This window comes from Pipistrellus kuhlii, unplaced genomic scaffold, assembly GCF_014108245.1.
Source record: "Pipistrellus kuhlii isolate mPipKuh1 unplaced genomic scaffold, mPipKuh1.p scaffold_m20_p_1, whole genome shotgun sequence".
NCBI classification, from domain to species: Eukaryota; Metazoa; Chordata; class Mammalia; order Chiroptera; family Vespertilionidae; genus Pipistrellus; species Pipistrellus kuhlii.
In genome coordinates, this window is record NW_023425404.1 from 21,141,285 (window position 1) to 21,157,478 (window position 16,194).

General features: G+C 38.6%; 1 protein-coding gene across 1 annotated transcript in view; it reads right to left on the reverse strand.

The window, feature by feature from the left end:
* SYT16 (synaptotagmin 16) overlaps positions 1-16,194 on the reverse strand; it is a 96,766-nt gene that overhangs the window by 23,846 nt on the left and 56,726 nt on the right. Inside the window, exons 3-4 of the mRNA XM_036434662.2 lie at positions 6,557-6,769; positions 830-1,086 (exon numbers count right to left, since the gene is read on the reverse strand). Of these exons, the coding sequence (XP_036290555.1) occupies positions 830-1,086; positions 6,557-6,769 (470 nt within the window). The remainder of the gene's footprint in view (positions 1-829; positions 1,087-6,556; positions 6,770-16,194) is intronic.

Consider the following 16,194-nt stretch of genomic DNA (forward strand, 5'->3'; position numbering starts at 1 on the left):
TTTTTTTTTTTTAATATATTTTTATTTATTTCAGAGAAGAAGGGAGAGGGAGAGAGAGATAGAAACATCAATGATGAGAGAGAATCATTGATAGGCTGCCCCCTTCATTCCCCCCACTGGGGACTAAACCTGCAACCCAGGCATGTGCCCTTGACCAGAACCGAACCTGGGACCCTTCAGGCCACAGGCCAATGCTCTATCCACTGATCCAAACCAGCCAGGGCTGGAGTAAGTTTTAATTGAAAAATAAATTTAGAAGAGGCATCTTTTATCATAGATTTACTTCAGAAAGCAAAAGGAATGGCCAGACTAATGTCATCTCTTAGACCTTCAATTCAGTGAAAAGCTAAAAAATATGCTGCAAGATTATCATCATAATATCTTGTATAATTTCATTTGGAGGGCCTCTGTATTTTAATTTTTAAATAATTCTCATATTCAAATAATCATTACTCAAAATTTGGAGTAAATAAAAATAGAGTCCAATTAATTGAAACCATTAAAAAAAAAAGTCTCTCTAAAGAACTAAAATCTCCTTTATGTAAAAAAAGAAGCCTAGTTGTTTCTGGGCCCATTATGCCATCATTCTAGTTTCTCTTTTTCCATTTTGATAGAAATTTATATGATTCTTTTATTGGTACACATAGGGGTCAGATCTTGGTCATCTGAACAAAAGTTTATTTAAATAAAGGCTCTTTAGGTCTTTGTTTAAGAAAATGCTTTCTTTTTGGAGAATTTTTTTCTTGGGGGTTGGGAAGGGGAGGAGAGCAAGAACTAGACAGAGCACAAAACACTGAAGCAAGAAAAGAATGGAAAACAAATCACTTGCCTCTGGACTCCACACGGAGGAGCTGTCAGTGGCATAGGAGTCTTCAAGTCCCCGGTTATTAAAAGCGGCTTCCATCTCCAAGCTGCCCTCGGTGGACTGGCGACTGAGCCTGTGGACCACGCTGGTCTCTTGGGGAGATGCACCATGGTGCCTGGCATCCCCCACCTCACATAGGGACTGTGCATGGGCAGAGGTGGGCTCCTCTCCACCATAAGACAAATTCTCAGAATAAGGTAGTTGCCTTGCTCCATCCAAATCTAAATTTGCAATAAGGAAACTATTTCAAATATGTTATTATTTTACCCATTTTATCTAGAGAAACTGAGCAATTAGCAACTATACCAATCAAAACCTCAAAAACAAAACCCACAAAATAACACCTGCAGAAGCATAATTTCATTCATACAATGAATAACTTGATCCATATAATAAAAAAAGACCATTGGTTCATTATGTGGGGTAAAGATTAAATACTTTCTAATCATATGAGTGCAAAAGATGTGTATTAGAAATCTATTAGGAGACTAAATTAAATTCATAGGCATTTTGTTGGAGCCAATGACCCCAATACCTTGGGGTAAGTCTAGAAAGCAATAATATCTATCTACTATGCAGACCAGATGGTCTCCTGGCTCTACCATTCTTTATTTTCTCTTCCATGTTCAACATATTACCCTCTGCTCAAAAGGCTTCAGTGGTTTCTCAAGTAGGAAGTTCTTTTCTTGATCCATGCAAAGAACACTGGACTTGGATTCAGATATTCTGGATTTAAGAACTTGAATAATTTGAGCTGCCTGAACCTTTGTTTCCTTATCTATAAAATGATGATAGAAGTCATCAGAGAGACACATCAATAATATCTGCCTGGTAGCCGCAAAGCCTTCCCAAAATATTAGCCTTGCTTACTTGTCTGGCCCAACCTGGCCTCATCCAACCCAGCAAACCTCATTTTCTACTACCTCCCAACTCTATCACCTATGGCCTCACTGGCTCCTGAAAATGCTAGTTGGGTATTTCTGTTCAAAGATGTGCTCAAGCCCTCACTCCTGTCCTTTCCTCCTGCCCATTGGAAGCCTCAGAAACTCAATCTTTCTTGGCTCCTTCAAACTCGTGGTTTTTCTCAGATCTACTTTTCTTCCTCCTGTCCTCTTCTCTCCTTCTCTCTCTCTCTCTCTCCCTCCCCCTCTCTCAGTTCTTCCTTACTCTGTTCATCCCCTGTATCTCCTTTAATGTCTAGGTTACCCTCATATTGGGGGAAGGGGAAACTGACAGTTTCTTCCTAAGCTGTTGCCTTCACCCAGCCTTGCCTTCTACATCCAAAAGGTAGCCAAGGATGTCTCATCTCTTTGGCCTTCAGGTTACCCTAATAGCCCCCATCCCAGGATGAGAGCTATAGAGAGTGGTCGGCAAACTGCAGCTTGTGAGCCCCATGCAGCTCTTTGGCCCCTTTAGTGTGGCTCTTCCACAAAATACCATGGCCTGGGCAAGTCTATTTTAAAGAAGTGGCATTAGAAGAAGTTTAAGTTTAAAAAAGTTGGCTCTCAAAAGAAATTTCAATCGTTGTACTGTTGATATTTGGCTTTATTGACTAATGAGGTGGCCGACCACTGGAATAAGTGAGTGGATGACAAAGTATATATAAGCTCTTATATACACACAGTATGACATCATTTTTTTCCACTGTAAGTCAAAGTTTCAGCTAGAACACACACTCCTTGAAAACACTAAGCCACATACATCTACTGCATCTACCAGTAGACTTCACTAAACCCTCAAATAACTTCAAAGGCTGGGCAGGTACCAAATACTTGTAGCAGCCAAGTGTCTAGCAATTTGGAGTGCTGGTGACAGTGCTTTACTAGACCCACTTATATTAAACATGCAAACTTAAAAATATAGTATTATCTTTGCAAACCATATGAAAACATTTTCAGGCAGGCTTGGTCCTCAGTGCACAACTTTGGACTTTTCAAAACCCTGGCAAGCCATTGAGAAGTTCCACTATCTTCCTTCCTATTCTTAAAAAAATTCAGTTCAGCCCCCCTTGGGGACACTTTCATAGGACATCATAACATTTTTACATTCTGCACTTTCTGTTATTTGGCAAATATACATTTAAAAAGGCCACAGAAAATGACAAACAAAACAAAGACTATTGCATATGTAAAACCCTACAACATAAAGCAGAATTTTTTTCCAAGGCCCTAATTAGCACATCCATTTCTCATATACATGAACACTAAAATGTCCTATTAAACAGTGGGTCATCCATCAACATGTGTAGCACCCAGCAGGGTTTCAGCACAAAAATCTAACTTTGCCAAGAAATTACTCCCATTAAAATTGTCTCATGACTTCAACTCCTACAGTGATAATACCTAGATCAGCAATCAGAAAATTTTTGAAAGCTACATCAAGCCTTGAAAAGCTTTTCATAACTGAAAAACATAAGAACTATATTAATGTAACAAACCATTTTCTTTGACAGACATTTCAGGATGAATTAGGCAAGCAAAGCTGGGGTGCAAGTCGAGTTGCAAGGAGCAAGAAAGGGAAAGGTGATTCACCATTACATAAAGAAGAAGATCATGTCACCTTAAGCACATATAGAAAAGTAATTGCCTGCTGTCAGAGAAATGTATCCTGGCTTTGTATAAATTATAGGGCATAATTATGTCACATCAACCATATAAATTTCAGCAGAGAAATTCTTGGATTTATTTAGTTCATATCCCATTTGGATGCAATGTAACCAATTACTTTCTTTTACACACACAAACTCCTCTCTCCTACCACCACCCACATACAAATACATTTGCTTGCCATCTATGATAGTTATTGTTAGGTTTCACTGTGGCTAACATAGTCAATCAAACACTAAATTAGGATCTGTTGCTGTACGGGTACTTTGTAGACAGGATTAAAATCTTCAAGCAGTTAATTTTAAGTAAAAGAGATTATCTTACATAATCAGTCCATTGAAAGGCCTTAAAGGGAGAATGGAGAAGTCCCTGGAGAAGAAATTTCACCTGTGAACTGCTTTGGTTAATAACTGAGAGTTTAAGACTGGCTTTCTCAGCAGCCATTCCTATGCATTTCAGAACTGTATATATGATTCTAGTCCCAGCCAGCCCACCTTTCATGACTAAAGATCTGACACACAGCCTCTGATCCAGATCACTTAGCCCAAGGCCTCTTGGACATGAGCAGGAATGTAGTGACAATTAATGCAAAATAACACTAAGTCAGATACATGGGATAAGAGAGAACTTGGCTAGAATAAGAAGAGAGCATTGTCTTGTCTTGGTTCTAAAATAACCTCACACTCAATCTAGAAGGATCTCATTTGAGCTGAAACATGAGACAACCTAATAGTAACTCGTTCAAGGTTCAGATTTTATTTGAATTTGGACCTTTAATTTTATCTGTCCAACATTTTGAATGTGTTTTTAAAGTAAGAATTGTCTGCAATTAAATGTGATTGTAGATACTCATCTTTAAGGTAAAGTGTGTGTGTGTGGGGGGGGGGGGGGGGGACTAAATAAATAACAGACCAAAAAAATCCTCATGTATTTTTTTTATATACACTTAATCTCATCATTATTCTTTATTACTGAAACAAATTCACAGATCTTAAGATGAACAAAAATAAATAACAGAAAAAAATCATACAATTAAATTTAGCATGCAATTATTTATTCCTATGAAAATCTCTCTGATTTTCTTCAAAATCTACAGGTAATTCATTCACCATAGTGGACTTTTTCCTCTCCCCAGTAGAGAAAAATTTACCATTTCTATCACCACCTGTCAAAAATTTTAGAATCACCAGTGACAACAAAAGTTGTTGCTAATTTCAGGAAGGGGAGAGGTTAGAGTGGTTGTTAGAACTCCCAGAACATCAGCCAATTGAATAAATCAGAAACCAGACACTTGGACTTCTGGGAAATGAGGCCATTAGCTTTAGAATTAAACAAGCTACTCCTCGGGAATAAACTGCTATTAACTTTCATTAGCTAACTTGTGCCCTGTCAGTGGAGAGGGAGGAATGCTGTGATGTAACATGAGAGAGACAGAGAGAAAAGCAGGAGGGGTTATCAGGACACGATGGAGGGCAGCATTATGCTTTGGTTATATAAGGCATTTATTTCTTGGCTCACCTTGGGCTAAAAAGTATAGCAATTCAATATGTTATGTTGCCCATATCAATAAGTAAAATTACATAATGGACAGCAAATTATGATATTCCCGCTGAAAAATAGGGTTCTTTTTGTCCTTTCTCTTTTTTCTCTCTGTTCTTTTTCTGCCAGCCTCGTCCACAAGCCAAGTCAGAAATTTCCTCTTGATCTCCTCTCAATTTTGGTCTTCCCCTTTTCTCTTTTCTTTTACTACCACTATGTATTGAAAAACCAGGGGAGAGTTACAATTTGGTTGGACTGGCCACAGGCCAAAAGGAAAGACAGAACGGATTAGAGAAGCCAGGTCGTTCAGACCAGGTCACTGTGGTGCACGGCATGACATGTTCTCTAGCTTTGTACCAAATACACTTCGCAGCCTCTTCCCTTTCCCGGTGCCCTGTGCCTACACCGGGCTCTCAGCATAGGAGAGACAGAGATGCCTGACCTTCTCTGGGGAGAGCACTAAGATGTATTGCCCTGTTGATTTACAAGGTTATTTTGTGTAAGTGGAAGACACTTAACAAGGCCTTTGCTCCATCACAGGCTGTGCTTACCCTGCCCCCAAGTGTCCTTCCCTCCCTCCTATGGAAGGTAAACTTAGTATAAAGATGCTAGAGGAAGGCATAAGACCTTGCACTTGCTTAGCTGGTCTCGTGTGAAGTGTGTGAATGTGTGTTGGGGGGGGGGGGGAGGCAAAAACTCTAGGGAATGAGGGAGAGAGTACAGGGCAAGTGTGGTTTGAGAAAGATTATTCAATATTATTATGATACATGTTTTTATTTGAAAAATAAAGCATTCCTATTGTCTTACTAATACAATCTATTAAAAGAAAGGCTCCAGCCGAAACCGGTTTGGCTCAGTGGTAGAGCGTCGGTCTGCGGACTGAAAGGTCCCAGGTTCGATTCCGGTCAGGGGCATGTACATTGGTTGCGGGCACATCCCCGGTGAGGGGTGTGCAGGAGGCGGCTGGTCGATGTTTTTCTCTCACCGACAATTCTGGCTCTCTCTCTCTCTCTCCCTTCCTCTCTGTAAAAAATCAATAAAATATATTAAATAAAAAGAAAAGAAAAGAAAGGCTTCAAAACTCGTCTGAGATTCCATAACTACCGGAAAATACAGTATGTGGAAAATAGACTCAACATTGCAAATGGTAGCAAAGGCACTGGGTTTCAATGTCAGCGGACAGTTTTTATATATAAAGTATTTGAATTTATCAGAGGGAAACAAGATGTTTTAAAGCTTGATAAATACCACTCTGGTCATTAGTGCTCAACATGCACAAAACAGTAACTACAGGAAGGGAGGGATCCCACAAATCAGGGGTCCAGGCTTCGGCACTTCTGCTTCCCGTCTCCAGCTCCCTGCAGGATGCCTGCCTCCCTCCCCCTCCCCTGCCACCACCCCAATCCCACTGCGAAGTATGGAGCAGCTCTTTCCCTGTCCCAGCTCCTGGCTCCTGTCCCTCTCTTGGCTTTCAGAGGCAAGTGCAGAGTTACATGACTCAAAGATATTCTTCCAGTTGGCCTAGATAGAGGAATGCAAAGAATACCTTCACAGGCAGACACCTGGGTTCTGTCCTCTTCCTTGGTAGAGAGCAGACGGCAGACTTTTGGTTTCTGCTCCAATCTTGTCTGCTTGGTTTTCTCAGACACTCTTGCCCGGAAACTCTGAGACCGGGACACAGAAATCTCAAATTGCTTGATCACCTCCTCGTCAGTGTCAGAAGATGTGCACAGCTCGTCATCATCTCCAAAGCTGTTCACTGGGAGCAAACAAGAGCCATGAGTTTCCTGTAGGGCCCGCAAGAATACAGAGATAGACCATCACTGAGAAACAGAAGAGCATGGGCAATTGGTCTGGACCAGGCAGCCCCAAACTGACAGAAAGCAATTAAAGAGTGGTTGGAACACACATGTGAGTTCATATGAATAAACAGGAAGAGACAGCTCATGGTGGGTAATTAGAAGTGCATGGTGAGAACCCAGGAGAAACCATGGGGACAGCCCTAATCTACACAATGAACCCTCTTGCTGAGCCGGCAGCCCTGCTGATTTGTTATGGTGCTGACATGTTCGTTCTCATTCTCATAACTGGGAAGAGGACAGTTATCCGTCCATGTGCCTCATGTGCAGATCTAGTCACCATGGCAGAAAATATGCTCTTTGCTTCATCTCAGCTGTTAAAACCCAGAGCCAACTGAAATTTGCCAAAAGCCTCCTGGTTTTGAAAAGAGATATTCAGTGTGTGTGTGTGTGTGTGTGTGTGTGTGTGTGTGTGTTATTCAGTTTCTATTAGAAATGTTCTGATGCTTTTCTCAACACCAACAACCCAACCCAAATATCCTTTGAATTACTTCTACTGCTTTCCCCAAATTCCCCACATCCTAGCACACAGGTCCTCTCTCAGTTTTTCCAATATGCCCAGATCACAGCTGCCTTAGGGTTCTCTGCCTGGAACCCTCCCTCCTCTGGCTCCTTTCACCATTCAGATGTCAGCTCTACTGTCAATCTACCCTAATCACTTTCCAGATCAGCCTGCCTTAAGCGGTTCATAGCACTTTTTATCTTTCTCTCTTCTCTTACATACCTTCCATGAAAATAAAGATATCACCTGTTTTGTTAACCCATGTATACCCATTATGTAAAACAATACTTGTTGCATAGTGAGTGCTTAATAGACACTTGTTAAGTGTTGAATAAATTGGTGAACACCCAGTGTTTTATATCCCAACCCCGAAGCACTCCTTACCGCCTACACACAGTTCCCTCTGCCTGGAACACTCCTCAGCCCCCACCCAGACTAGTCAAGAATCTAGCTCACATTCAGGTCTCAGCATTGACATCAGTTCTAGAAAGCCCTTCCTGACCCCTTAAGTCATGTTCAAGTTTCCTTCCATGTGCTAGAAAGTCTCTCTCTGCACTGCCCTCACAGTGCTCCCTTCAGAGTGTGGCAGAATTTCTTTGTTATTGCCAACCATTCCACCTAACCTGTGCACATCATGGGGGTAAGAGCTCATCAGACTGCCCAGCTCTGCTTCCCTCCAGGCCCGCTCTCTGTGCCAGGCACATGGCAGACTACTCTGCAAATATTTTCTGAATGTGACTTGGAAATAATAAATAATGAGAAATTATTTTTTTGAAATTTTCCTCCTTCCATCCAAAAATCACACGATGATTCTGGGAAGAATGTGGCTGCTAATTCACAGATGGCTCCTGAAGATCACTTCTGAATCAGAAGCTAAGACATTAAAAAGCCATATTTTAAATGAGAGAAAATACTTTAAAACACCAGTCTGGTCAAAGCACTTATTTTCTGGCTCATGTAAGAGTTGATATTTTTGAGGTTCTTTGGGAGACAGTAATAGTAACAAGCACTTTCTGAATATGTTTTATGTGCCAGGAACTGTCCTGAGTTCCTTACACATGTTATCACATTTAACCCACACAAAATCTCTATTATTGTTCCTATTTTCCAAGTAAGGAAATTGAGGCAGGGAGAAGTCTATAACTGGCTAAGATAACACTGCCAATAAATGATAGAATCAAGACTTGAGTCAAGGCAGCTTGCCTCTCAAGGCCATGCTGGAGAACCAGAGAGAGGTGGTGGAAGTAATCATTATTCTGCATACTCACACTAACTAGCTGAATCCCTGTCACCAAGTCCCTTAACCTCTCTGGCCCTGCTTCCTCATTTGTGAGTTATTCCTAACATCTGGATCACTTCCCAGGTCTTTTCTTGATCTAAATTCTCCGACTCCCAATTTCCTGCCCACAGGCATTAAAATTTTATCTATTTCTCTCTCTCTCTCTCTCTCTCTCTCTCTCTCTCTCTCTCTCTCTCTCTCTCTCTCTCTCTCTCTCTTGAGCAGCTAATCCAAGAACACGGAGCACGTTGTTCTCAGCTCACTCAATTCTATCAGCTGTGACCAGTGCCATGGGAGGACCTGAGAAGCTAAGTGTCAGAAGAGACTAGATTTTTCATTCATACTCCAATGCATCCCCCCCAAAAAAAAAAAAAAATCACAATGAGCTGCCTGCTCATGTCTCAGCATGCAGGGCACTGGACTCTGGAATGGGGTGAACCATCACCTATGGGAGACATCCAGAGACATAGTGGGGCAAAATTAAACTCCACCTTTAGAGTGTAAGACCAGCTATGCACCTAAGAGGAAGACAGAGGGATATAAGCACAGGAGGGGTAGATGGATTAGACATATGTTTGTATTAGACATCTCTTTTCAACTCTGAGATTCCATTCTACTTGCATTGCTAGGTAGGCATTTTTAAAATTTAACTGGTCATAGTCATCAATTTCAAATTGAGTGAGTTAGCTCGTGGATTATTTCCCCACATATAAAATCAGTAATTAGAATTCATTAATGTATCAGTATATAGTTATACAGTTCTTGGCGTTTTGTTTTGTTTTTCCAGTAAGTCACTGATCACCCAAAGAGCAAGATTCACCTCACTGATACAATAATCATGATAGTAATTATAACATTTCCCACTTACTAAACACATACTATATGTGAGGCACCTTTCTTGGAATTTTGTGTATATTATCCCATTTAATCATCACAGCAACACCAGGAAGTAGAGATTATTCTTATTCCTATTGTAGATATAGAAAACAGGCTCAGAGAAGTTCAGTAACTTGCCCAAGGCAACACAGTTAAGCAGCAAAGCTGAAGCTTAAACACAGAACCTGTTCTTAGCCACTGTGCATATCACCAGACATCATTGCATCAGGACACTACATTCATATCTAGCTTACTTTTCCGGGGAAGTTGAGAGAACTCTGACACTCCTACCCTGAAATCTGCCAGGAGGTTGCCTCCTTTATGAGAAGAAAAGAGCAGTAGGAAGAATGTTTAGTCCATGTGGGAGCAAATGCTTACAGACAAGCTGCAGTATAACTGGCTATTGCTCCTTATGGGATTATAAATACACTTGCCATGCTATTCTTAGTCTTACTCCCTAAGGGTGTCAGGGAATTCTCTGCCTAAATAGCAAAACCACCCATCCTTCCTGGAAACCACTGAGCAGCAAAATAAGTCAAGGGTGGAACTATTACAACAATAAAAATCAGTCCGATTTATAGCACCATGTGCCAATCATTGTCCCAAAACTTTGCATATGTTAGTCTATTTACTCCTCACAATAACTCTTAATGAAATAGGTACTTTACTATCCCCATGGATGGGGAAAGTGAGGTTAGCAATTTACCACAATAATAACAGTTGATAAATAGTGGAACCAATATTCAAACCCAGGCTGTCTTGCTCCAAATACAATGTTATAAATTATCAAATAATCTCCCTTTAACCATCTGCTGTCTCAAGGAAACAACATCTTAAATCCTGGTCAACATCTGCATAACTGTGTTTTGTCACCAAGACAAAAATCACATAGGTTGGACTGGAGAGAATTTTCATAAGCACTTATCTATCCTCATTTTCACAAAGAGAAACCAAAACCAAGGAGGCAACACGGTCTGCCCACAGCTATATCATGCCTGGACCAAACATGAGTCTCCCGTGTCCCACATCAACGAGTTTGCTACATTATCTTCCAAGCTCTCTTGCCAATGGGCTATTTTTTCACACTAAAATCTTTACTTGTCTTTACAAATTATTCCAGTGATTATGGGGGTTGGAGAATGGGTGGAGGTGGAAGAGGGTATAGAGGGAATAAATGTTGATGGGGAAAAAATTGCATTCAAAATAAAAATAAACAAATAAAATATAAAGAAAGATCCCAACTACTGACCTTGTAATGAATCTATGTCGACAACTAAATAATGAATCTGGATTTCACTCAACAGAAATCTTTGATAATCACAAAGTCTCATCTAAGTTGTGGCTCTTAACTGATATGTAACGGCATATTAAATACCAAATTCAAACCCCTTTCAAGCTAAGTAACCCAGGAAACGGTGCAGTAGGGATTTGTAGTAAAATCTTCACTGCTTCATCTAATTAGCTTGCTAAAATAAACAGGAAAAAGTCACACAATTACCATGGCTGTAGATACATCTTGAAGTTACCCTTGTTCTTTTCCTCAATCACAGAATGGAGAGAGATCTTAGCTACCACCTACACATCAGACTGTTCTGTGTTCTCTCTTATGCACAGCCACTTTGCCTCATCCCTTTGTTCACACACTACTAAGGTGCTACTGTGGGCTACTTGCTCTGGCAGGAAGCTCATTACTTTGACACAAAGAGAAAGCTATCTATAGACACATAGATATCATCCTACTTCAATGAAGTTATATTGTCCCTCTAACTTCAATAATTTATTTCTATTATAAATAGATAGTAGCAGAGAAAATGTTATCTCCTTCTTGCACATTTAAGAGGGGAAGGTTGGGCCCTGTCAAGTGTAATATCAGTTAAAACAAGAGTGGTTAAGAATGTGGAATCTGGAGTCAAGATAAATGAGTTTGAATCTTCTTTTTGCTATTTTGAGGCCTAAGCAAGTGGTCTGCCCACAGCTATACCATGACAGAACCAAATGAGATAAACCACATAAAGGCACTTAGCATGCCCAGCTTATGATATGTTAACTATTTTAATTATGTCCCATCATGGCAGTGCCCTGTGTAGAAACCCTTTTATGATGCCTCATAGTTACATGCAAAAGAAAGAATGTGCCTGTTCTTGCAATGTTTGGCTTAAAGACTCATCATAAGAGATGTTATGGGAGAAGGGTAGAAGAAACAAGAATGGGAAAGGAAAAGGTTAAGTTGATATGTGGGTGGTATGGCCTTCCTTGCCTCACCACTCTTTTCCCCAAGTCTGGAGGTGGAGCGCTCTGTAAGAGCTGACAATTCTGTTGCTCTGTAAGATTTGGCAATACTCTATAGATGTGGGCAGTGCCCAACACCTGCTCCTTTTGTTGTTTCCTTTAAGACAACAAAACCACCAACTGGTAAAGCAAGGACATTATTTCTTAAGCCTGTCTGCCACTATTTTACAGATGGAGAAAGAATTTCTAAATGATCAGTACAGCTCCAAGATTATTAATTCCTTCCCACCCACATAGTAGCAACTAGATGGAAGGAAGAAATACTCGTATCCTATAGATGGGAAGTAGAGATAGGTGGGAGTGGGTTGTACTTGGTGGTGCCATCCTGGGGCACTACTTTTAGCTACAATTATAGAAAAGGAAATCCCTTATATAGAATATCTGGCAAATACCCACAGCAAACGTCTGCCCATGGTGGCTGCATAAGGATAAAAATAATAAAACGCTGGTTAAAGTGAAAAAACAGAAGAAAGGTCAAAGATAACAACTGCACATTTCAGATCCTAAAAAAAAAGGCCACCGCAATTCAGCCATTTTTGGATTCAGGCAGAATATGCAAATATATTTATAAGTCAGCCAGCCTTGATTTTTTTTTTTCAAACTATGCTCTATGGAAGTCTAGGGTTCCTCAAAGAAGCTTCAATGCCTCTGAAAGGGATGGCTGTGCTGAGCAGTCTGCAATCAGGGCTATTTCACTTTAATATGGTTTATTGTAAGATTCTATTGGGAAATAGAAAAAAATAGGAATCCTGACACTGAAAATGTTTGATGTAACCCAACTCTCTCATGCTATACAACAAAACCTAAGGTGACACTGACTACTTAAGAGGCTTATTTTAGTCAAATAGCTAGTTAGTGACAGAGGAAAAAAACATCTGGTTCTCCTATGCACACCTGTTTTGTCACCCTACACCTTGTATGAAAGGTTTTGATAACTCTACTTCATATATAAACAAAGAGATGGTACATGTAATGGTAACTATGAGTGAGTCAAATAGAAAAGCTTGTCAATAAAAATTAGTGACATACAGATCACTATGCAAGGGAAAAATAAGTTACAATCTTGAGGAGTCCAGTTCTAATAGCAGATCAAGTGATTTGAATTAACCTATTATTACTATAAATAATAATAAATTCAGACAAAAAATTGTAAACCAACTATTTGAAGACATGGAGAATGAGCAAGGGCAGGTAGACATTGAAGGAAATCCAATTTTTGAAGAAGAAAACTTCACTGGGTGGGATACATGGTCCCATTGCTTTTCTGCTAAAAGTACTCCTAAGTCAGTGAGACAGGGCACCTAGGAATCCGGCAGAAATCTGAAGCCTATTGACTTGAGTGTACAGAATTCAGGCGGCTAGAACAGCTGGAAATAGACAGAGAAACCTCAGAAAGGAGGGAACCAAAGATAGAGGAATCCAAACATACATACAAACTTATCTCAAACACTTGGCTCAAACCCGAACTATGAATGCATGGAGGGGTAATATAAGAAACCCAGAAAAGTAACAGCTTCAGGACTAAACATTTGAGCAGACAGCTTGGCTGTATCCTTCCTCGAGGGAGACCAATTTAGAAACTTGAAGTTGGCCAAGTTAAAGGGGCTTGGTCAACACTCCAGGTTTTCCATTAAAACTCTGGAAAAGTAATCTTAGAAGTAAGACTAAAAGTAAAAGTTAAATGAGCCTATACTAACAAAGTATAAAATCAAAAGGAACCAAACAGCAAATAAATTTGGGACTAAAACAAAAAGTAACATTCTTTATAGGAAGATGAAAGAATCCAAAGACTTTATAACATTTCATCCTTAATGTCTATTGCATAATCAAAAATTACTAGACATACAAAGAAATAAAAACGTAAAGAGACAAGAAAAATGTGAATCAGCAAGAAAAGCAGCAGTCAACTGAAACTAGCCCAAAGATGACTCAGATGTTGAACAAAGAAGGCAAAGTCTTTAAAGCATCTACTGTAAATATGCTCAAAGAATCAAATGGAAAAGTGATAATAATAAATATACAGAAGGATAATCTCATCAGAAAATAGCAACAATAAAATAGAACTAAGTAGATATCTATACTTAAAAATAAAATCTCTAAAATAAAATAAAAATTCTGGACTGGTTTTATAAAAACCAGATTAGAGATGGCAATAAACTTTGAGAGAACTCAATAGAAAGAAACCAACTGAAGAACATAAATCTGGAAAAAATAAGCAAAGCCTCAGTGAACACTGATGGTATATCAAGTTGTCTAAAATATGTGTAATTGGAAAGACAAAACAAAAAAAGTGAAACAAAATATTTTAAAAATAATGGCTGAGCATCTCCCAAATTTGCAGGGGGGGGGGGGGGGATGACAATTCATATACAAATTCAAAATTTGTGGCAACCTAGTAAGAAAGTTCAACAGCTAAGCACATCATAGTCATCTAGCTGAAAATTAAAGATGAAATAAAATGTTTGAAAGTGGTGGGAAGAGAAAAAATTTAAAAATGAAGAACAAAAATACAAATGAAAACTGATTTCTCTCGGAAAAATGAAAGCCAGAAATTACACTTAAGTGCTGAAATTTAAAAAAAAATAAAAAAATAGCATTAAATTCTATACCCAGAGAAACTATCCTTGAAAAGGAAATGTAAAATCAACACATTTCTATGTAAATTTATAGAAAATCTTTTTTAAAATATATTTTTTGTTGATTTTTTACAGAGATGAAGGAAGAGACAGAGAGCTAGAAACATTGATGAGAGAGAAAAATCGATCAGCTGGGGATGTGCCTGCAACCAAGGTACATGCCCTTCACTGGAAACAAACATCAAAATGACATACCTAAACACAATAATATTTACACATTAAATGCAAATAAAATAAATATCTTATTTGAAAGCAGACATTTTCAGGCAATAAAAATGCATGACCCAACTATATGATGACTATAAGAAAGTCACTTTGCATATAAATACACAACAGGTTAAAAGTAAAAGGATTTAAAAAAAGATATGCTATGCAAACTGCAAGCATAAGGAAGCTGGTGCAGTAATATTAACATTAAAGTAAACTCTAAGATAAGAATTTAAACCAGAGATAAAGATAGTTTATTTAGCACAATATCCTCTAGATCCATCCATACTGTCTCAAATAATGAGATTTCATTATTTTTTATGGCTGAGTAATATTGCATTGCATATATGTACCACCACTTTTTTATCCACTCATTGATTGATAGACACGTGGGTTGCTTCTACATCTTGGCTATTGTAAATAACCCTGAAATAAACATTGGGGTGTATATCTTCTTTCAAATTAGTGTTTTGGGTTTCTTTGTATATACTCTCAGAAGAGAGAATTGCTGGGTCATAAGGCAGCTCCATTTTTAATTTTTGGAGCAAACTCCATACTGTTTTCCAGAATGGTTGCATCAATTTGCATTTCCTACAATAGTGCACAAGGGTTCCAACTGATAGTCACAAAATAGTCCTGGGGGTGAAATGTACAGCATGTGTGTGTAGTTCTGATTATAAAACTTTCAACTATAAAACTCCTAGGGGAAAAACACAGGAGAAATTTTTGCAACCTTAAGATACGCAAGAGCATGAACCATAAAGGCATCACTGATAAATTAGACTCCATCAACATTTGAAACTTTTGCTCTTTGAAAAATCATTTAAAAATTAAAAGCCAAGCCACATATGTCAGATGAAGGTCTTATACCCAGAATATAAAAGACCTTTACAATTCAATAATAGCTCCATACAAACAACCCAATAAAAATTTTCAAACCAACACTTTACAAACTAATATGTGCAAATGGCCTATAAGCAAATGAAAAGATGTTTAACATCAGGGTAATACAAATTAAAATCAATGATATACTAATAAAGTTTTTTAAGTGACCATATCAAGGGCAATGAAGTAAAGCATCAAAAATTCTTGTACACTCCTGGTGGAAATGTAAAAATGGTAAAACAATTTTAATATAGTTTCTTAAAAATCCAAGCATACATTTAACCATGTAACCTAGCCACTCCATTGCTATATATTTTCCCAAAGGGAAAAAAAAAGCACATGTCCACACAAAAACTTTTACACAAATATTCATAGAAGCTTATATTTGTAGTAGCCAAAATCTGAAAGTAACCCAAAAGTACATCAACAGTAACACAAAGGTGAATAAATAAACAAATTGTGATATATAGATATAATGGAAGATTAGTCAGCAATCAAGAGGAATTAACTATTTATATCTGCAACAATATGGATAAATCTTAAGTGCGCTGAGTGGTTAAAAAAAAGTCATAAAAGACTACACTGGTAAAAAAAAAAAAAAAAAGTACCCATTATATGATTCCATTTATATAATATTCTAGAAAATTTAAA